The sequence below is a fragment of the Primulina eburnea genome, chromosome 4 (assembly GCF_022965805.1).
Source record: "Primulina eburnea isolate SZY01 chromosome 4, ASM2296580v1, whole genome shotgun sequence".
Taxonomy (NCBI): domain Eukaryota; kingdom Viridiplantae; phylum Streptophyta; class Magnoliopsida; order Lamiales; family Gesneriaceae; genus Primulina; species Primulina eburnea.
In genome coordinates this window covers 34,804,788-34,828,892 of record NC_133104.1, presented here as the reverse complement: position 1 = coordinate 34,828,892, position 24,105 = coordinate 34,804,788, and the positions used below count along the sequence as shown (strand labels likewise).

At 33.9% G+C, this 24,105-nt stretch overlaps 1 protein-coding gene across 1 annotated transcript; it reads right to left on the bottom strand.

Moving 5' to 3' along the window:
• Positions 1 to 1,310: 1,310 nt before the first annotated feature.
• On the bottom strand, positions 1,311 to 9,256 carry LOC140830994 (transcription initiation factor IIA large subunit-like). The gene is made up of 11 exons (XM_073194628.1): positions 9,017 to 9,256; positions 8,595 to 8,774; positions 8,284 to 8,505; positions 7,992 to 8,043; positions 7,787 to 7,845; positions 5,649 to 5,765; positions 3,234 to 3,329; positions 2,144 to 2,207; positions 1,900 to 2,060; positions 1,714 to 1,797; positions 1,311 to 1,589 (listed from the first exon to the last, which is right to left on the bottom strand). The coding sequence occupies exons 1-11, from the start codon at positions 9,137 to 9,139 to the stop codon at positions 1,566 to 1,568; spliced, it is 1,182 nt and encodes a 393-aa protein (XP_073050729.1). The 5' UTR covers positions 9,140 to 9,256; the 3' UTR covers positions 1,311 to 1,565.
• Positions 9,257 to 24,105: the final 14,849 nt, after the last annotated feature.

The window sequence follows — 24,105 nt, the reverse complement described above, 5'->3', positions numbered from 1 at the left end:
ATGCTCGAGCTCGATTCTATCTTTACGAGCTCGAATCGAACTCAAACTCGAGCTTAATTGTATGTTTGACGAGCGCGAAATGAGCCCGTTTAACGAGCTAAAAAGTAAGTCCACTTAACTATCCGAGCTTGAGATAAACTCGTTAAACGTGATAAACGAGCTATTAACGAGTCGGACTCGAGCTATTCGCAAGCTTAGTAATTTCAAAACAAATTGAGCTCGAACATCATGATGAAAGCTCGAATCGAGCTCGAGCATATATATATTCTAAACAAATCGTGTTCAGCTCGACTTGATTTGTTTGCATCTCTAGTACTATCCCGGTTTCACGTCTTGATGATTGAAGATCGTTTGGCTGTGTAAGCCGAGCTTTTTCCAATAAAAAGCACAGTAACAACTCAAGCTGACAAATTCCAAAATTGACTTCAAGTACTTTAGTAATCATCTTACTCGCCCTATTGCTATATATATATATATATATATATATATTTTGATATGTTGTACACGGTAGTCGCCTCGTAGGCAACCAAGATATTTGCAGGAACATCTTGTGGCATGTCACATCGGGCATTAAATACTTTGAGGATGTTCTCGTGAACATCTTTAGAAACATTTAATGCATCAACGTGTGATGGAACGATCGATGTTACCTTTCACGAGATGTTTCTTATATAAACACAGCCCCCGAAACATTATAATATACTCACAGAACCAAAATTTTCTGATCGAACACTGAGCAAAAACTAAGTTTCACAATTTTTTTTAATCTAAAAATGCAGTCCTAAATGCCCACCGAAACTATAACCATACTTAACCTGGCAAAAGTAGTTTAAACCTTCTGTAGATTTGATTTGGTTGCACAATTATCCATCCTATCAACCTATAAATAATGTCTTTTTTAAATGGGTACAGATGACTGGCATCACAGATCATTTTCTGGTAATTATGCCGTGCTTATTATCGATTCAGTTCTGACTCTCGTTTATTAGCAGTTCATTTGGACTGGTCAAATTGCTAGGATTTCCCATCGTTGATCTTATCTTCCACTCTCCCCTTGCATTTCTCTCCTTTAAGTAGCAAATCACCTTTCTGGAATCTGAGAGTTCGGATTGATTACGCTTTACATGCATCTGTTAGTCTAGTCTGCTATCAGAACAACGAGGGGTTGAAATTCTTGGTTTCATCACTTGTGTTTATGGACTGAAATTTCTTGCAGAAGTTGTAATAAAATCTTTAAAGAAAAGCATAAAGTCAAACAATCAATAAACCATAGTGCCACATCAAAAGGAAAAGATTCGAATGGAGAAAGATAAGTTGAATCAAAATAATTGACAAAATGTAGAATAGGTATACGGTATATGAAGTGTTGCACCAGATCAAGGTTTTTACACTTTAAACTCATACACAGGAGCTAAAACCACTCCTTATATGTACACGAAGAAACTCGTTTAAATACCATCAAGGTTTCATCCATGAGAGAAAAAAGACGATTGAAGATCATAAACGACTCAAATTTTCTACTAAGCAGCCAGGCCATTAAGCAACTTGAGCTTACACCATCGAAATCAGAAGTCGAATTCTCCTGTTGCCTGGATAAGTAACACAAAGCACCTAAAAATTTTATCCTCCATTCCAAGACGAGAGAATCTAAGATACAGATGATAAATGACAGTTGAAATGGAATGAGAGAGTAAGAAAACAAAAAAAAAACACCTTGTTGAACAAAATGTCTTTGTTATTTATGTGCATGATACCATCCTTCAACATGCATTTCCACCTGCTCTTGGTTCTGGTCACCTATATAGAAACCATTATTGATTTTAGAATGATTCTAAAGATAAGATAGCTCAATGAATTAGATCTGAATCTTTAAAGGAAAAGTACTATTCAGATTGGTACCTTGTCAAATTGAGCCAGAACCAAATGCATCGTATTCAGGTCTTCCCCTTGGTCAACGTCATCCAACTCATCGTCGTCATCTTCATTCAATGGTTCATCTTCATCATCATCACCATTGACAGTATCATTCTGAACAGGAGCAGGAGTTGCAGCTAGCATATCTAAAAATGCAGATAGTTGGAAAATCGAAATTGAAGCACAAATACTTTAATTTGGGCCAAGCTGCTAAACTATAATAGTGTACCATTTGGTGCAGGCGTGTTCACTATATTGTAGTCTTCATTGACAACTCCTTGATAATTATATATCTTCATGTCAGAATGAAGCAAGTAAGTTACGACAGTTTAAAGTCACTGCCACCGAACAATACACACGATAAATTTTAGAGTTAATCAAGACAAAAAGGAACATATTTTCTGCAACGAATTTGAAGTAACGATATCTGCAATACAACAAAAATATAAACTCGCGCTTTTAAAAACTGGTACAAAGTGTTGATTAAAAGATGATATTGCCTATTCAAACAAGGGAAAAAGCTTCAATTTAATTTACACAGTGATGATAAAAAGTATCACAATTGAGTGAAACAAAAACCACAATGATTCTAATATCTAATCAGTCAAAATAGATTCACTTCCCATGATACAACGCATTCAATCTGCAACACCGAGGAGATAATGACACAGGTTTAATAGCTCCACAAGAATGGACCTTAATTAAAGATTTCTGAAAACAACGGGACATAGATTTCTGAAAATACCAAGATCAAGGCAATGTGGAAGAGTATACAGCAGGGGTAACCGTGACGCAAACTAAATCATCAAATCAACCAAGTTAAAACTTCAAACAAACTATATCTGACTGATACTCATTTCTAAGGTCACTAAAGTAAAGTTCAAATTGATCACTTTTTCAAAGATAAGTAAAGAATTAAATAATTAAAAAATGTAGGACTCGACAAACGCCAAGGGACAGCTGGCTCGTACATCTGTGGCACATCACAATATGCTTGTCGCCGAGTTGCTTCCGTGCATGATTTACGGGGAAAAAGAATGCAAATCAGCTCAAGCTAATGGTTTAACATAGATGGTTTAGCTTAATAGTAAATAATTGTTTGCACCATCAGGCTAAATATCGAAGTTCCCTGAACCTGTCTAAAATGTGAGAGAGGTAAGATAAATAAGGATTAGAGATATTTTATTTCATTAGCCACAGTAATGATTGAATATAATCACCTTAAGAATGGCGACGTAAAATTAATTCAGTCAGAAAGCACATGTTATTTTGCAACTTAATATTGGTGGTCCAACTGCTGCTGCTGATATTAAACTTACATTAGGCGTAGAAAGTACATCATCATATGGATCAGGTATGGGGCCATCCAACTGCGGAATACTAGATAGCGTTTGTTGAACACTGCCTTGAACCACCTGCCAAATGACCATGATATTTAATTTCTGGAAAACCAAATCCAACACCCAATTTCAGTCAATAAAACCCCTAATTTGTAGGGATGAGCGTCCAGTCAGATTTTTACTTCTTTTTTCTTGATCATAATCCCTTGTTTTCAGTATGTTTCCTACTTTATTTATAGGATGTCCTATGAACTGTAGTAGATAACTGCTCGTTAAAGAGGCTAGTACAGTCAATTTTCAATGCCAATCAACACAGAAGCCAATTGAAATGCCACTGAATCAGTAAATTCAACAGTTCTCCTGACAAGGAGAGTTCAGCTGACAATTTCAATAAATAGCACTACCAATGCAATAAAAAATTGGGAATGTAGTTCTCGGGGAATACGTGAGCCTCTCAGGCCAGGCCCCTACTCATCCTGTTTTACCCATAGATCCATTAAAGGATAGAGATATTATCCCTGTCACACAAACAAAAAACCAAAGGATAAAATGAAGTTATTAACAAATTACTGATATTCGATCTTTCGCATCTTGCTTTGCCCCCAATTTTTTAATCTCGTCTATAGTTTCCTACTCTCTAATCTTACTGTCTTTGTTCAGAGAAATATATCACACTATCAGATAACAACAAAAGTATTATCTGAAGATCAAGGACACACAAACGCAACAGATAAAATTTCACCTAATCAATCCAAAGGTACATTTAGTTCTCCAGAATGGGAAGATGAAGTAACCTAATGAGAAATAACCACAACGAGTCACCATCTCAAAGACGAGGTCCCTTAATTTCAAGGATCACACTTTACTGCTATTGAAGAGCTGAAAGTCAATTGATAGGAATACTGAAACGAGATGCAATAATAGAAGCTAATTTTACAAATCTACATTTATCACAACTTATCAAGTCACACCTGTGCATAAATTGTTTTGAGACGAATGGTTTTGTCACATTTTTTCACAAATGTGTAGTGGAAAGTTAAGCATACTCGGTGTTGGTTTTATGAATGAAATATTTTTTCGGTACATTTAACGCAATGTAATTAAAAAGTAATGTAACGTAAGAATATATTGGATAATTTAGTTTTTAATTATACATTTGGTATTTTAAAATTTGACAATATATTATATTTAGTTGGGATATACTCCCTACGTTCCAAATACATAGGTTCTGTTTCCTTTTTTACTTGTCCCAAATATATAGTCAAATATCTATATTTAGTAGTACTTAATCTATCCTTTTACTCATATACTCCTATTTAACACATTAGCTAGTTGCCTAGTTCCAACAATTTTTTATACTACAACTAAAACACTCATAAAATAAGGATTAAATTTTAAATTTGTTGTTAAATTGGTTTTTTTCAATGATATTCTTAATATTTGTGAAAAAACAAACAAACCTATATATATTTTCGGCGGAGGTAGTAACATATTACTAGAAATGTTATTCAGATAGATGAAGGTTGAATTTAAAAAATAATAGTATGGGAGAATTGGAAATAGGATGAAAATGAAACTTTGGAAATCAAGTTGGATATTCTTTTGTTTTACTTCACCCAAAGGAAATTTTTTTTCTGTAAACTAAAACAAGCACAACCTTTGAGAATTTATTTATAGGGTTAACGTTCTACAATAACCTTTCAAGCTAAACACGGGCTAATGGTTACTAGAAAACAAACTAAATATTGAGGATAGAGTAAGCAAACTAAATATTGAGGGGAAGAGAGAGATTTGGTATAAAAAAAAAAGAGAGATTCACAACATGGAACTGCTTGACACAAACCGAAAAATTGGTCCAAAATTCGGTTTCCATCAAACAAACTGGAACAAAATTCTAATACCAAAACATTTTTGAACAGTATCATAATATTTTTATGATTCCGTGAAAAAAATAATAATGCACATAACTAACAAATTTTACATTAGTAATTAATTAATTCAATGATTTTATATAATAATAATAATAATTAAATAAATAAAACAAGTTAACTAATTCAATCATTTAATTCATTCACGTATTTATCTAAGAATATCAGTTAAACAAAAATAACAAACCAAGTTTGCTGAAATAGTTTGGCAGCCGACTGAACCCCGCTATTTGGTTAGATAAATTGGAAGGCAGAAATTTCCCTTTTTACATATTACTGAATGAAGACCACCTTATGTGCATTAATGATGTGCCACTAAGATTGCAGAACGGAAGATCTTACGAAGCACCGCGAGTTCATGAGGGAACTTGGAATTGTTACATATAGCACGACAATAGCCTTTTCTTTAAGAACTTTGATGGTCAAAGGTAATTTATACGGATAATGTGACAACAAAAGGACATACCTTTTGCGCATCTGATAGAAGGTCAGCAGCTCCATCTTGCTGTGGGATGTATCCACCTGCATGATATTGAGCAGGGAAGTCCCCTCGCTTCCGTTTTCCAGAAGATAAAAGGAAATCCTGCATTTATTTCTCCAGGATTATCTCTGATAGTTAGCAAAATTCAGTAAACACACAAGACAAGAAAATCATACAGGAGAAATTGATACTATACATGACTTCTTCAGCATTCAATTAAGATGAAGGAAAAAGCCAAATGTGAGAAATACGAGGGAAAAAGTGGGAAACAAAAAAAGAAAAGAAAAAAGAAAAAGCCTCCAAGTTTTCAGGATAGAAATCAAGTCAACATACAGCAACATCACAACATCCGACAAATCTTTCAACAATCTTAAATCTACTGAATTCTAACAAACATTACATTTCTCTTCTAGGCCAACAACAAAGAAGTTCCTTGAGATATGCAGAAATGGAGGACTTGCATCTTCATTCCCTTTAATTTGACATGATGTTCATGGGCAGGGGTAGATCTTCCCCCAGTTGAATTTTGTTTCTAACTGAGTTTATTCAAAAGATGTCATCTTAGAATTTTGATTACATCATAATCCTTTCCTTACCGCGACAGACAACCTTCTCGAGGGCCAAAAAGACTTTATACCACCAAAGTAATACATAATTTGTTGATCGGTAACAATTAAAAGAAAAGAATCAGTGCAGAGTTCAATATCTAATTATCCATGCCAGTTTACATGGCAAGTTGTACAAGTCCCTAACTTTTAGATTGAAGATTCAGCAAATCCATGCCAGTTTACGAGGTAAGTTGTACAAGTCTCTAACTTTTAGATTGGAGATTCAACATAGAGTGAAATATCAGCATTGTTCTCAGTCTAATGGAAGGAAACCAAAAGAGAAGATGGCATCATCTTTTGGCATTCAAAGCTTAATAAGTACAGATAATATGTTAATATAATAACAGAAGAACGTCCAGATTTTTTCCTGAGAAGACTCTGAAAAAAAGTAACAGGCAGTCAACGCTTTTTCAAGAGAAGGTGGTTCAAAAAGAACTGGAAATCTGGAAATGCTGGCCTGTAACCCTGCAGGTGGGTAACGGCCTGCAGCAGACTTTTGAACTCTCAAATTTTCAAGTCTAACTATCGGCGTGCAGCAGACTAAGCTCAAAACAACATTTTTAGTTTCTCAATTTCTAGCGACTCAAATCAGGTAGAAGGTAGCCCTTATTTTCTTTTTTTCAATTGCATTTACTTCCTCCAGTTTTTTCAATTCCTATCACCCCACTTCCATTTTCCTTAATCCTTATCTCCTCTAAAGCCTAAACTTGTTGTTGAAAATGTCGAATTCTGAATCACCAGCCCTTCAAAAAGATCCAGCATGGAATTATGTCAAATGCGCTTTAGTTCGATAAAAGGTTCACAAGCGTGCGCCCTGCACCCTAAATAATTATGTTATAGTTGTTATTTCCTATATCGAGCACACATTTTAGTTGTGGTATGATCATCCCCAATGATGTCCACAGCAAAGAAAACAGAAAAGCAATATTTCCATCCTCGAAAATTCTCCTAATTTTGAAGATAAATTTAGTCAAGCACTCTTGCTGATTAACCTTTCTTATTTTTAAAGGAGAATCGAAAGACAATAAATCCTATTTTGAGTTAACATATGGAGAGAATCTTTAAAATAAATTACTTAAAAAAGATTAGCTAGAGAAAAAAAGTATCTCAATGATCCCCCACATAAAAAAATTGTACAATTCATTTTTTTGAGAGCAAGGTTGCCTTGGTTAAACGAGAGTTTTAAGTTCTATGAAAAACTCAATTTAAAAAAAGTTCTAAGAAAATGACTGCACAAAAAAACCAAAGGATTATTTATTGATCTATCTATTCCAAACCATCACCACCTAACAAACACATGTGGACAAAAATTAAGATACATTATTTTGTTCCAGAAAAGTGCAATCAAAATTATGACCTCTCAGTTTTTAGAACCAAATTTTATCCATTAAATGTAGACCACATTTCAAGTAGAAAAATACACTCAAAGCTATGAAACAATCAACATGACCAAGTCTCCAATAATAACATTCTAGAGACAACAGTTAAGAGACCAGAACCACAATCGACAGTCACCTGTGTTGCTGGCTGACGAGAAGCTCCCCTTTCAACTTCTTCACGACCTTCCACATAAGCTACAAGGCAAAGGCCAGAACTCATGCATGAAGTTGGAACGTTACTCACTTATTTTGAATAATTACATTATTGATTAGACTGTCGAACCATTTACATCGTCATCTGGTCATTATTACTTAATGGTAGCTTCAAAATCTTTACTCACCAACATTCACATCAAGAGGAGGCCTCTGATTCAACCAAGAAGAAGGAGGTTGCTGCAGTGATAAAAAAAAGGAAGATATTGGTTTTAATAACTATGCTAAGACATGGAGAAGATATCACCTCCTTATGTACGAAAGTGAGCTTCCATTTACATAATTTTCACCACATTTTTCCAAATATATCCATGAAATTGGAAAGACGAGTGACCTATACTCCAGGGGAAAAAACTTCAAAATGCACAAAGAAAAATGGTGCACACGAAACAGAAAAGATTTCTCAGAAAATGATGTTACCATATATGGATTAGGTCTTCCGACTCCATTTTTTATGTCAGGCACCCCGCCATTGTTATTAGCAGATGAAAACTCATTTGGGGTGATCGGGTTGCCACCAACAGAATCATCGAACAACGAACCACCATCAGGTCCTGGAAGAGGAGTCCGGGCTACTCCATGCAAAGGTGTCTGCACCATTCCAGGCAACGGTGTCTGCGCCATAGGAGTTTGCAGTGGAGTCTACAAAACCCCAAAAATGAAAGATTTCAATGCTTGCTGTTAAAACAATCTAAAAAAGTAAGACTTCTGAATACATATAGAAGTCTGACCGGTGGAAAGAGTAAATCAGCAGTCGGAGTTTCATACTCCTCCGTGCCATCGTAAGGCACGTTGAGGTCATGCACAGCGTTAGGAGTGATAAGAAGACCCCCTGTTCCTGTCTTTTGCCCTGCTGAACGGTCAATGGGACCCAATATTGCCCCAGATTGCATCATTTTCAGCTCCCATAACTGTCAAAAATCCAGCACCAATTCACCAACCCATATATTCCAGCCACAGATCCAATAATCTCAAAACACCCTAAAACTATGTTTAAAAATACACCCTAAAACTAAACACAAAAATTTCATCCGCCACAAATTTACCGCAAAGATTCAATTGTTTACCAAGCAGAACCGCCACAAAACACATTACCAATGGATGATTCAAACACGATATAAAATCAATTCTAACAATAAAGATAGCTACTCACGCCTTGAAGCTCAGCCAGGACAGCCTCGCCAGGGCCTCCGTTGTTGATGAATTCATCGCGTACTTTGTTGATAACATCTTCAATGACGTGAACGTACACGTTGCTGGTGGATGAACTCGCCATTTCCCAGATTCTTTCCTAGAAATCAAGATCAACAGACGAGCAGATTGAACAGACCAATGAGGGTTTAGGGTTTGCGGACGACAATTTCGCGGAACAGAGAGAGGATGAGAGAGAAAATGCGGAACACAGATTGGAATAAAGCGTGGAATATAAATAGGTTTGCATCCATTTTCCAGAGTTGGTCCACGTGGCGTGATCCGATAGCTCTGTTACTTTCTTTATTTCCATTTATATTTAATAATTTTGTATGAAATTAAATAATGGACATTTAATTTTAGGAGACTTGTTCTTTAAATTTGCAACACATAGTTAAATACTGTGTTCAGTTTTTATAATATTGAAATTTTTTATGCAGTCTCTGATTTACACAAAAATGTTTCTCCACTCTTTGATTCCATAATTATTTTTTCAAATGAAATTCGATACAAAACATTGATCATATAAATGATATTACAGAATAAATTGTTTTATATATGATACAAAATATAAAATATAAAATTTTGAGTATAAAATTACAAAAACTATATTAATATCAATAATTATTATACTTATTTGTGTGTTCGAATATCATATTAATACCAAATCTGAAAAATTTTATACTGAAATCTCATATAGTAGTATCACATATTTAATATTCTGTTTCAAGTTTCATCCGAAAATGTGTCATATTACTTAAATTTGTTATAAGTGTTTGAATACTCAAAAATCATATATTAGTGATAGATTTGAAACATTTAGTATTCAAATATCATATGTTAATATCAGATTTTCAAGGTTTTGTATCGAATTTTCCTTTTACGAATTTCGTGTCATTAATATAAAAAATTTAGTTCTGAAAAATCATATAATTATTCTAAATTTTCAATGTTTTGAACTAAATTTCATTTGAAAAACACATGTAGGCAAATGAAAAAGTATTTTTCTATGGTTAGTCAAGGATATATAGCAGAAAAAAAAAATCGATGTGACTGGATTTATTTATTTTCCATTTTCTATTTAATTTTTAATGTTTCAAAACTAATATAAAATTAGGGGGTTTTAATTAAATATTACTATTTGACTTATAACTTCAAATATAATGTAATATTAAAATGATCTAAAGAACATTGTAAATTTTAATCTGCAAAAAAATGTTCAAATACAAAAATAATAATTATTAAATAAAGTATCCGCAAAGTTACGAATTCATTTAATTGGATAAATCTAATTAAGAATTTTTCAATTTAACATTTAGTGATGAATTTCATACTTTAATCATTCCTTCAAAATCAAATGGATCTATCAATTATCATGATCATATTTGTTAGCTAATTTTGTTGACGTGAATTTTTTTGTAATTTGTGTACATCTATCTATCTATCATTTTTCGATTTTTTCTCTATTTTATCTATAATTTATTTAAAACTATCTCAGTAAATCTTATCTAATTTTATAAGTAAATCTCGTGTCCATGGTCGTAGCAGCTAGCGAGAATGAGTCACGGACAAATGAACAATGATAGAATCATAATTCGTAACCAATCTGACTTAGAATTTTAAACTATTTGATTTTTTTATTTTTAATTGAGCCATCTAAAGTAATATCAAATTAATCCCCAAAAAACGTGCGGCGACCATGATCAAAATATCCAAAAGGGAAACATATTTAGAAATTATTATTTGGAAAAAGTAGAAGTACTTATTATTTATTTCAAAAATCCCTTATATTTCATGGAAATGGTTGCAGTACTATTTTCAATTCCAAAGGTGAAATCGTGTTCCGGGTCGACAATTACCAGCACAGATATGCAGAACCCCAAGTGTTTTTGATGGATTCCGAAGGCCAAGTTTTTTTTCAACTGTGATGAAAAGATTGGAAGTTGCTACAAGATTATAGGGTTGGAAGGGAAGTCGATGTTAGAATTTTTCTTAAAAATCATGTTTCTGCACATATATAAACATGATATATAATATGCGGAAGCGGATCGAGTATTACCTCCGGCCATTGAAAGTTTTGATTTCTCTGATTTTCTTCTCGGTTGAAGCCTTCTAAGCACTGTACGATCTCTTTAGATGGTGTATATTTCTTACGAGGTGTGTGTGCTTAGGGACCTCAATCGTCTCTATTTATAGGCATCTCATACCATCAACGAGAAAAATAGGGAATCTGAATATTAGAAGAAGAAACGTGTACGTATCTCAATTTTTGAAGTTGAGCACGTTTGTCAAAGGTTTTCGTCAAAAGTTGTAGGCAATGGCCGTCGCCATTTCCTACACGTCTGTTCTTCTTCCTTTCTGATATGTGTCATATTTTTCTTACATTCTCTCACTTGACACATATATCTCATTTACCATAAGAGAAAACAAAATACATGAATCATGGCGATATGTCATCTTAAAACGAATATTATCTTCCATGTATTACTATGCATTATGTCTCTCAAATCTGTATAACTTAATGAATAAACTCAATGTTTATTCGAGGTCCAACTTTATTGATATTTCTCGAATCACTGAATGTGTGCACAACATATATGAGAAAATATCACATCATAGTTTCATTAATTTGTTCTTACAACAAAATTACATAAAGGAACCAAGTCTCATTCTATCTGTATGATCCTTAAATTTCAATGGTGGCATGCCCTTAGTCAAAGGATCCGCAATCATCAATTCAGTACTAATGTGCTCGACAAGTAACTTCTTATCCTTAACACGTTCTCTTATGGCTAAATACTTAATGTCGATGTGCTTGCTTCGACTACCACTTTTGTTATTTTTAGCCATAAAAACAGCAGCTGAATTGTCACAATATATTCTTAATGGCCTAGATATAGAATCCATAATTCTAAGCCCTGAAATGAAACTCTTCAACCATACACCATGTGAGGTTGCCTCAAAACAAGATACGAACTCAGCTTCCATAGTGGAAGTAGCAGTCAATGTCTGCTTCGCACTTCTCCAAGATACAGCTCCACCGGCTAGCATGAAAATATATCCTGAAGTGGATTTTCTTGAATCAATGCAGCCAGCGTAGTCTGAATCAGAGTAGCCAATTACTTCCAAATTCTCAGTTCGTCTGAACATAAGCATATAATCTTTGGTCCCTTGAAGGTACCTCATGACTTTCTTTGCAGCTTTCCAATGGTCTAAACCTGGATTACTCTGATATATTCCCAACATCCCAACAATAAATGCAATGTCAGGTCTAGTGCAAACCTGAGCATACATCAAGCTTCCGACAGCAGAAGCATAAGGAATGTTTTTCATTTGTTCCCGCTCTAGATCATTCTTTGGGCATTGGCTTAAATTGAATTTATCGCCTTTCACAACGGGAGCTATACTTGGTGAACAATCTTTCATCCGATATCTCTCTAAAATTTTGTTTATATAGGTTTCTTGAGACAGACCTATAATACCTCGAATTCTGTCTCTATGTATCTTAATGCCAATGACATAAGATGCCTCACCCATTCATATCAAAGTTTTTAGAGAGAAATTGTTTCACCTTATATAATAGACCCTTATCATTGGTTGCAAGTAATATATCATCCACATATAGAATAAGGAAACAAACCTTGCTCCCACTGACCTTCTGGTATATACATTGATCCATGGGGTTCTCAACGAATCCGAATGAAGAGATAACATCATGAAATTTTAAATACCATTGACGGGAAGCTTGTTTCAATCCATATATAGATTTCTTAAGCTTACAAACCAATTGCTCACCATTACTAGAGAAGAATCATTCAGGTTGTTTCATATAAACCTCTTCCTCTAGTTCTCCATTGAGAAAAGCTGTTTTCACATCCATTTGTTGCAAATCTAAGTCAAAATGTGCAACTAATGCTAGAATGATACGAAGAGAATCTTTCTTAGATACAGGAGAAAAAGTCTCCTTGTAGTCGATTCCTTCCTGCTGAGTGAATCCTTTGGCAACAAGTCTTGCTTTATACCTTTCAATGTTGCCTAATGAGTCTTTCTTTGTTTTGAAGACCCATTTATATCCAATGGCTTTTACACCATTAGGCAACTGAACAAGATCCCAGACTCCATTAACTGCCATAGAATTCATCTCTTCTTTCATAGCATTAAACCATAGTTTTGACTCATTACACCTCATGGCTTGTGAAAACGTTTCAGGATCATTTTCGGCTCCGATGTTAAAGTCCGATTCTTGTAAATACACAACATAATCACTAGATATAGCTGATCTTCTTATTCTAGTAGATCTCCTTATGTTGTTTGGTTGATCAACAATTTCTTGTTGTTCTTCATTAACAACTTGATCCACTGGATTTTCATCAGCAATTTGTGGAACTTCAGTAACTGGTTGTCTAACACCCATTTGGTCTTGAGGGGTGTGAATAACGACCGATCTGTCATTTGAATAAGAGGGTTGTTAATTAATGTGATCATTCTCAAGAATTATATCATTTGAATGATCACTCCCACTAATCAAATCATTCTCAAGAAATTTTGCATTTCTTGATTCCACAATTTTAGTGTTGTGAGATGGACAATAGAATCTGTACCCTTTGGATTTTTCGGCATACCCAATGAAATATCCACTTATAATTCTTGGGTCCAGTTTCTTTTCATGTGGGTTGTAAACTCTTATTTCTGAAGGACAACCCCAAACACGTATATGTTGCAAACTCGGTTTCCAACCTTTAAATAACTCAAATGGCGTCTTTGGGACGACCTTAGTTGGAACTCGGTTTAATATATACACAGCTGTCTTAAGAGCTTCAGTCCACAAGGATTTAGGAAGTTTGGAGCTACTTAACATGCTCCTCACCATGTCCAATAATGTTAGGTTTCTCCTTTCAGCTACGCCATTTTGGTCCGGAGAACCAGGCATAGTATATTGGGCAACAATCCCATGTTCTTGGAGAAACTTCGCAAACGGACCAGGTGCTTGTCCATTCTCAGTGTATCTACCATAATATTCTCCACCTCTATCAGTTCTCACGATCTTAATATGTTTTCCACATTGCTTCTCCACTTCAGCCTTAAAAACCTTAAAGGCTTCTAGTGATTCGTTTTTATTATGAAGCATGTAGATATACATGTATCGTGAATAATCATCAATGAAGGAGATGAAGTATTTCGGACTTTGCATGTCCATATCTAGACAACATATATCTGAATGTATGATTTCTAATATTTCCGTACTCCTCTTGGCACCTTTTTTAGACTTATTGGTCTGCTTTCCCTTAATGCAATCCACACAAGTCTCAAAATCAGTAAAATCTAAAGTACTGAGTACTCCATCATTTACTAATCTTTTAATTATCTCTATGGAGATGTGTCTCAATCTCCTGTGCCACAATATCGAGGAATCTTCATTTATAACACATCTTTTAATACCTCTGATAGGACTCGTTTTTACGTGTTTTTAGTGTTGGTTTTGAGTCGCATTCATGCATCATATTAGTTTGTTTAGTTTAATTTAGCATTCATTTAGCATTATTTAGCATTTGGCTGATCTCGTGTATTTTGTGGTGGTTTTGTAGGAAGTGGACCAAAAATTGGGATTTTATTTGCATAGCATCGAAGAGGTATCGCTAGGGCGGTCAAAAGTGACCGCCCCAGCGAGCATATTGGCCCAGCCGAGGAGTTTCTGCGCGAGTCCCTCGCTCTTTCAGCGAATCCATCGATGTGAACGAGAATATTTTGCGCAAAGCTCTCGCTAGGGCGGTCAAAAGTGACCGCCCCAGCGAGACCAAAGACACGGCCAGGAATTTTAATTCGAGAATCACTCGCCCCAGCGGACAATCTTGACCGCCCTAGCGAGCGACGCAATCCGAGAAGATTTGTTTCCAAGTTTTGTGGACTCTATCTTACACCATAACCTAATACACGAGGGAGGCGCCGTTTTGGAGACTATTCTGATATTTTCCATCATTTTTTCTTGGGAGGAAGGCTAGTAGCAAGAGAGACTTTCGAAGAACTCGAGAATTCCAAGCGTCGCAGCCGTCATCCATCGTCAACCTTAGTATTTTAATTATTCAGTTTTTATTTCTTGCATAGATTGTTGATTTTTATTATGAATTTTGTTGGCTAAACTCTATATTTGTTGGGATTTGAGGGGATCCTACCCCGTACTCGTTGTTTAACATTATTTATCGACGTTTTTATGAGTGATTTGTTTATGCTTTTGTGTTTTCTTATTTCAATTGAAGTCTAGCTAACTTCCTTTGATTATTTCATGTTGTTAATGATTTCGATAGAATAATTGACAATAGGATCGAATAGCATAGACCACGGATTTACAATTTTAGTAGATATACGGAATTGGGTACGTGTCGATAGTGATAATTCACCCGGATGAAAGCTAGCGGATTCCATAGAACGTAATGCAATCGTGAACTGTTAAATAATTGAGGATACTTGATTACTGTATGTTTATGATTAGTATTAATATAGCTCGACAGAGTATATTAATTAGTCTAGGGAATTCCGTCGAATGCACGAGTAAAAGTCAAGTATAATTATTTGAACACGAGCGGTAGGTGAACTGATAATTCCCAACAAATTCGCTTCTCATTTGATTTACATCCAATTTAATCATTGATTTCTTGATTATTTGTTCTTGCATTTTAATCATTTTAGTTATTAAATTCACTTTAGTTTAATCACCAACTCAATCTATCGTTGCTAAAGAAATTGAAGTGAAAATAAGAATATTGTAACGCAGTCCTTGTGGATCGATACTCGTATTCACTTACGTTTATTATAACTTGACTATCGTGCACTTGCGATATTTTAAATCGAGCTTTCATTTATAAAACAAATTTTGGGACTATTCACTGTGCAAGTTTTGCTCGATCAACCTCCTTGAACATGCATAGTGGTGTTATTATTTTGTAAAGAAATAGAGAAAAGACCATCAACCATTGTACCATTTCCAATAAGATTTGATTTATAAAACAAATTTATTGATTTATCCAAAAACTGAAATGAATAACCAATGGGTACAAGTTTTGAAACTGAAATTAAATTCCTAGAAAAACTAGGAACATAAAATGTCTTTTCCAATTTTAAAATAAAACCACTATCCAATATAAGGCAGCAAGTCCCAATAGCCTCCACATGCGAAGACATCTTGTTTCTTGAATAGATGTTCCGCTCATTTCCTATTGGCTTCCTTAGGTTTTGCATACCCTGTAAGGTATTTGTAACATGGATTGTAGAACCAGAATCAATCCATCATGTGTTATAAATTATATCAACCATATTAGATTCATAACAGACAAATGAAGTAGGAATACCTTTCTTTTCAAGCCAGTCCTTAAATTTATTGCAATCCTTCTTAATGTGTCCCGTCTTTTTACAGAAGAAACACTTGGATTCTTTCTTGATGTCAGGTTGGGGTGGAATTATTCCTTTCTATTTTCCCTTAACTTTGGCTTGCTTCTTAAACTTTCCTTGTGTGGTCATAAAAACATTATCACTTGTTTCCATCAACAGCCTTCCTTCCTCTTGAACACACATGGTCATTAATTCATTAATCGACCATTTATCTTTATGTGTGTTGTAGGAAATTTTGAAGGGTCCATATTGTTGTGGAAGAGTGCATAAAATGTAGTGCACAAGAAAAGTTTCAGACATTTCCACTTCAAGTGTCTTTAGTCGAGCCGCTATGTCCCGCATCTTCATGATGTGCTATCGCACACCTCTCACACTGGTGAGCCTTAATGAAGAGAATTCCATAATTAGGGTGCTTGCTAGAGCCTTATCTGAAGAGTGAAACTGTTCATCAATAGCCTTCAGTAATTCTTTGACATTATTATGCTGATCGACAGAACCACGCATACCAGCAGAGATTTTGGTCTTTATGAACATTACACAGAGTCGATTAGATCGCTCCCATTTTTCATAAAGATCAACATCATCCGGAATGCTGTTTTCAGTAATAGCAGATGGTTCGTCTTTCCGTATAGCATAATCAATATCCATCCACCCTAATTGAAGAAGAATTCTTTCTTTCCAAATTTTATAATTATCGCCCTTTAGATCGGGAATGTCACATTTCATATCAGAAAAAGTCGCAGGTTGCATAACTACACAAAATATCATATGCTTAAAATTTTGAGACAATATCATGTTTTACCAATGTAATTCATGTTTTAAAAATCTAGTGACATAAAATTTGCCTGTGGGCTAAAATTTTAATTCAATAAGATTTTTTTGTAACTTTATGATAAAACTATCAAAATGTATTTTCCTTAACTCCTGTGAGTAAATTAAGAAAAATATAATTTGATATTTTAACCTAATTAGTTATATAAATATAATAAAAATCCCTGTGGGGTAAATTTTATTATGTTTATATAATTAATTACAATTGATATCTATTATGTGAACCAAATCCACTTAATGCATAATTTTTCATAAATAAAGATGTTGTGGCTATTCTTTAATTATTTAAAATTATACGGTTCATCGGACAAAATTTTGGCTTTACTTAATGCTTTATATAATAATTATTTCGCAATCAACACTTTCCAAGAGTGCTCCCAGGAAAGATAGGTAGTGCTAAGGCCCTTTAAATACCCAACTCCTAGACAGAGCAATGTTCATCATATATATATATATATATATATATATATATATATATATATATATATATATATATATATATATATATATATATATATTAACCAAGACATGCACCAATCAATCATGCGGGTCCCACATTTATTTAAATTTTTTTTTTAAAAAAAATAATAATAAATAGTTAATGCAGATCAACCAATTTGTCAATTTGATATCCGTGTAATTGATTGAGTTGGCGACAGTATGCTCCATATATTAAATATGCATACAAATTATTGCACTGCATGCTATTCATCTTTATTGTCGAAATGCATGCTTTCGAATTCATTGTCTTCTTCATTTCCAGAAAAACCAGTAGCAACTTTTGTGTTTTGCTCTCCGGCAAAAAAAAATTTCAGAACTTGAGACTCCGATCAAGAAGAAAATTCTCCGAAGAAATTTTTCAGGTAAATTTCTTGATTTTATATATCTAAACTTTCATTTTACGTATGATTTCTGAAAGTTTATGAAAAATTCCCAAAATTTTCAAGGAAGAGGAAAATTGCTCTGATACCAAATGTTAGAATTTTTCTTAAAAATCATGTTTCTGCACATATATAAACATGATATATAATATGCGGAAGCGGATCGAGTATTACCTCCGGCCATTGAAAGTTTTGATTTCTCTGATTTTCTTCTCGGTTGAAGCCTTCTAAGCACTGCACGATCTCTTTAGATGGTGTATATTTCTTATGAGGTGTGTGTGCTTAGGGACCTCAATCGTCTCTATTTATAGGCATCTCATACCATCAACGAGAAAAATAGGGAGTCTGAATATTAGAAGAAGAAACGTGTACGTATCTCAATTTCTGAAGTTGAGCACGTTTGTCAAAAGTTTTCGTCAAAAGTTGTAGGCAATGGCCGTCGCCATTTCCTACACGTCTGTTCTTCTTCCTTTCTGATATGTGTCATATTTTTCTTACAGTCGATACTCAAGAAGATTATAGACTTATACACTAAGGAAGGCGTGTGATTATCATGAACAATGAATTCTGGAAAACCAAATAAAACTACAATTCAATCAAAGTCGAACAGTACTGATAGCCACCGCTTTGCAGATGGGGCAGAAGTTTTTCGAAGTAAGCCAAGTTTTTATGCACTCCACGTGATATCTATGCCTGTAATCCAGCGTCGCAATCCGATCGTTAATCAAATCATCTTGACACACGACGCAGATTTCTTCGTCGCCGCCGCTCGCATCTGAACTCCTCGTCTCCAAGAACTTAGAAACATTGTGTTGATCTGTCAAGCCATTGCTGGTGCTCGGAGCCTGCGGACTGGCTTCCGGAGTCGAATGTAGAGGATGATGATCGCGCGCATTTATAATCCATATGTCGTCTTCGTGAACCCCCCCTTGAAGACTTCTTGACGGCTGGAAGGGAGCGCCGCGGCTAGTTTGTCTGATGGTCGCATGAACCCCGTGCGTGTGGCTGTAAGAGAAGGGGCCGCCAATGATCACAAGAACAACCCAAATAGAGTCCACGATCGCGATGGGAATGGGAAGCAAGAAACCATAATCCCCTTCGTTGGCGACTCGGACATGCATCGCCGGCGGCTGAGAAAATCTAGAAGAAACATGGTGATATTCCATTGCACTGTCAAGTTTTCGAATTTTTTCTGCGAAGATGATATTGTATATATGGACAACAAATACACGCGACTTTCCTTGTAAAATCATGGGTTCTTAGTTATTTTTGGTAATAAAATCTTGGGTTAATAAATATCTTAACGGTCATTTGAAATATTAACAAATAAAAGATCAAGATAAAATACAGAATCTTCCGATAAATTATTTTTGAAAAACATTTTTTAAACTATATATATTTAATAAAAATACTATTCTTAACACATGAAAAATTTAAATGCTCTCGAATATTAAAAAAAAATATTTTTCAATTGAGATAATTTTGGTAGTACCTGTGAAAGATTATTAATTATGGTACCCTCTCGTTGATATATACATCATATTACAGTAAAATCCTGATAAGAGGATTAATATGTTTAGATAATTATTAATTTATGTTGTTGATAAAATGATAAATTTATATAAAGATCATCTCAAAATTTATTATTTATTAATTTATCATGAATTTTTTTTAAAAAATATTATTAATTTATCAGTTATTAATTTATAAATGCTTTATTGAATAGACTAATAAAATCCATGCCGATATACTACCAACTTAAATAACATAAATAAATTAAAAATAATTTCCTTCGTTCATATAATTTATTTATTAAATTGATACAAAAATTTTAATGAGACGTCTTACGAATCAATTTTATGAGATAAATCTCCTAAACGACTCGATCCATGAAAATATAATTGTTTTTATGTTAAAATTATTATTATTTCCTCAAGGTACCAAGTCAATTCATCTCACGAGCATATATTGTTTTTACGTTAAAATTATTATTTTTTCCTCAAGGTACGGACCAATTCAATTCATCTTGCGAGCATAAATCTGTAAGACCGTCTCACATGAGACCTTAAAAACTTTTACTTCTTTCTATCTCGATTTCGTTACTATCATATGAGTAAAGTAAGTAACTCCCTTTTCACTTCAAAAAACATATTATAATTAATTTGAGGAGGGCAATCAATTTACATTTGTTCAACAATATCAATTACAGTAGATTCATAGCAATTTATTGACATATTCTTTAGGGTATTTGTTTGTTAGAACTTTATCGGTAAACTTAAAAATATCCTATTTAGTTGAAATGAAATATTTATCTCCTCATATTTGCTTGATTTCTTCTTGTTATGTTACATATATATATATTTTTTAATGAAATCTCGCTAATGCACATTGATATGTTGTCCAACTAAGTTGATTTTCTTCTATTGTAGAAAATTGAACACATATACTGTAGTTAATATTTTTTTTTAAAATCAATTTGTGCTGAGTTATATTTATGCTTTTGAAAAAATTAGTTCTTTCTTAATTTTTTTATATTTAGAAGTAAACATGCAAAATGAACAGTAGACGTCGTTACACAGTACAAGAAATTTCAGAATCAACAACACACATACGACAACGGTTTTAGTTATATCGTCGCTAATTTCATATTAGCGACAGTGTATATTAAACCGTCGCTAAAGTTAGCAACCATCTCATGTATTACCGTTGCAAATTTGAATTTAGTGACGGTACAAATAACCCGTCGCTAACATTAGCGACAGTTTACTAAAATCGTTGCTATTATTTGCGACGGTTATAACAAAACTGTCGCAACTTTTCCATTTTCTTCCACCCCTTTTTATAAATACATACAAATTCGCTCCATTTTCTTCCACTTCACTTCACAACACTTAAAAGTTTTCTCACTTACACGATTTTACAACTTCACAACACTTAAAATTTTTATCTCTTACACGATTTTACAACTTCACAACACTTAAATTTTTTACCTCTTACACGATTTTATTACCACTTCACAACACTTAAAATTTTTATATCTTACACGATTTTTTTACCACTTCAAAACAATTAAAATTTTTATCTTTTACACGATTTTATCACTTCACGACACTTAAATTTTTTTATCTCTTACAAGATTGTACCAATTCACAACACAGATTTAAAATTTTTAAATTTTTTTTATTCTAGCTAAAATATTAGCGACGGAATTATAAATCGTCGCTAAGTAGCGACATTTTGCACATAAAAACTGTCGCTACATTTAGCGACGGTTTATATAGGTGTTCCGTCGCATTTAATATTGGCGACGGTTGTTAAACCCGTCGCCACTATCCTTTGAAACCGTCGCAAATTGTAGTTACAACCACGATTTTTCATTTGCGACGGTTGTCAAAACCGTCACAAATTGTTCTTTGAGGCGGGAATGGATAAAATCCGTTGTCTTATAGCATTTTCTTGTAGTGACATTAGACTTTTTCAGCTATTGCACCTAATGATGGTTCGTACCATTTTATAGTATATTTTTTAGTACGACATCGTATGAGATTACTCGCAAGAAGACAACGTCAAGTACATAGAACATCATCTTCATACAACATGACTAAAAGAATAAATGCAAAAATAAATCATTTGCATAGAATTATCGAAACATGAGATGTTCAAAGTGTGGCGAATTTGAGGATGTATATAAATTAATTTGCCTACTTATGTTATTCGCTAACTCATGTCAAGGGGATGTGAGATTTTAGATATGTGAGGATTGAAGAGAAGGTGAAAATATTTTTGTCTATCTTACGAGATCATAAGAAAAATCGAATTATTGATCATGATTATGTACGAAGCGGTCAAACAATCAGCGTTCATTTCTAGGCTCGGTCCTAAAGTTACACACTATATTGCTTGTGAAGCCTTCCACGGTCACTTACACTTGCACCGACAAGACATGGAAGTGGTTCAAGGTAATATTTACATTTTTTGAATAATGTACTTTTTGGCAATGTTTTCAAAACCGGACCGGACCGGCCGGTTGGACCGGTTCAACCGCGAACCGGTCACCAGACCGGTCCGGACATAAATAAAAACCCGGAAAACAGGTTTAACCGGAAAAAACCGGTTAAAACCCGGTTCAACCGGGAAAACCGGAAACCGGCCGGTCTTCAGGAACCGGCCGGGTCTGTGAAATTATAAAAAAAATTGCCCAGAGATCGGCGACGGTTATTTCATAATCCGTCGCTATATAGCGACGGTTAAGAATAACCGTCGCTATTTAGCGACGGTTTTTTTAAACCGTCGCTAAATAGCGACGGTTTTTGCAACTAGACACTTTTTTTTATTATAAGAATCTTGATGTTTACTACTTTTTTTATAATTAATCTTGATGTTTACTTGGACATTTAAACTTGGTAATCACTATTTGGTTACTTTTTTTAATAAGAAACTTGATGTTTACTACTTTTTTTATAATTAATCTTGATGTTACTTGGGCACTTAAACTTGGTCATCACTATTTGGTTACATGTTATGTGTAATTTGGATTTTTGAATTTGAAAACTGATATTTATTTTGATATTTGTTGTAATTTTCATCTTAAAAATTAAATAAAAACTATAAAAATATAAATAATCAATATTTTACTATTTTATTTATTATATAAAATAAATAAAATATTAATTTTATTGATCCGGTTCGACCGTCCGGTCGAACCGGTTGAACCGGTTGAACCATTTTTTAAGGCTTGACCGGTTCGATTAACGGTCCGGTTATAAAAACACTGCTTTTTGGCAATGTAACTATACAAGAAGAATCTATCAAGCATACTGCTATGTAACACTGACATTGACCTATCATTTTTATATGCATAAATTTTATTGTGTTGGGCTGTGTAGGTGCATTGAACGGTACATATGCAAACGTTCACGTACAAATTTCTGAAAAAAGAAATTATAGAACTTGAAAATAAATCATTGTAGTACTGAATGTGTTGAGCGCGTGCAACCGAGATATGAACTTCATTTATACATTGTGTGGATGGGAAAGATCGACAACAGATGCAAGAGTTATTTGTGATGCCTTAACTCGTGATGATGAACTCAAAGTTCAAAGAGGTTAAAATATTTGGTTTAATATTATGATGTCATATCAATATACTATTATAATGTTTTACAAATTTCTATAACAATAAATTGTTTAACAAAATATGTGATTTTAATTGTAGGTTGTTAATATTTGTATGACAACGGACACACAAATGTCCAAAGATTCTTGACTCCGTATAGAAGAGTATTATACCATAGAGATGCTCGAGGCAATCGCGTAAGTACCCCCACATAGTTATAAAAAGTTCTTCAATTGGAGACACAACAAAACTACAAACATGATCGGAAGTGCTTTTGGTTTGCTTACAAAAATATGGGCTATCATTCAAAATCCTTTCAACCCATTGAAAACTCAAAATGGAATCATAATAGCTTGCATTTTGTTACACAATTTCATTTGATCACGGATGCCAGACTATCTTGTTGAGGACTTGGAAAAGGACACACTAAGCCCACCTTCCCCAAAGAGATTATGATTTATTTGAGAATTTTACTTCCTATGATATGTGGAGAGATAACTTAATTGCGATGTCGAAGTACCCCAATTAAGAAAAAATTTGTTGTTATTCTAGTGTCTTTGTAAACTTTATTTGTTTGCAATTTATTTTCTAGATATGTTGCTTATATTTGTAATTGTGGTGGATGCATTGATGTCTTTTAGCAACCATTTTTTTAAATTGGAAATATTGTACCAAGAATTTGTTTCTAAAATGTTTTTATTCCGTACAACATATAATAGTCATTGTCGTATGTAACTCTCGGAGCCCACAATTATTTGTTTCTAACAGTACTATAGTTAAATATGTGTTCAGTTCACGTTATATCGAAATATTTTCTGTAGTTCTTGATTCACACAAAAA

Excerpts from the sequence above, each read along its gene's own strand:
- LOC140830994 (XM_073194628.1), bottom strand. The coding sequence starts at position 9,139 with ATGGCGAGTTCATCCACCAGCAACGTGTACGTTCACGTCATTGAAGAT. Across the intron at positions 8,775-9,016 it reads TCCTGGCTGAGCTTCAAGGC|TTATGGGAGCTGAAAATGAT; the intron begins GTGAGTAGCTAT and ends GATTTTTGACAG. Across the intron at positions 8,506-8,594 it reads CTGATTTACTCTTTCCACCG|ACTCCACTGCAAACTCCTAT; the intron begins GTCAGACTTCTA and ends GGGGTTTTGTAG.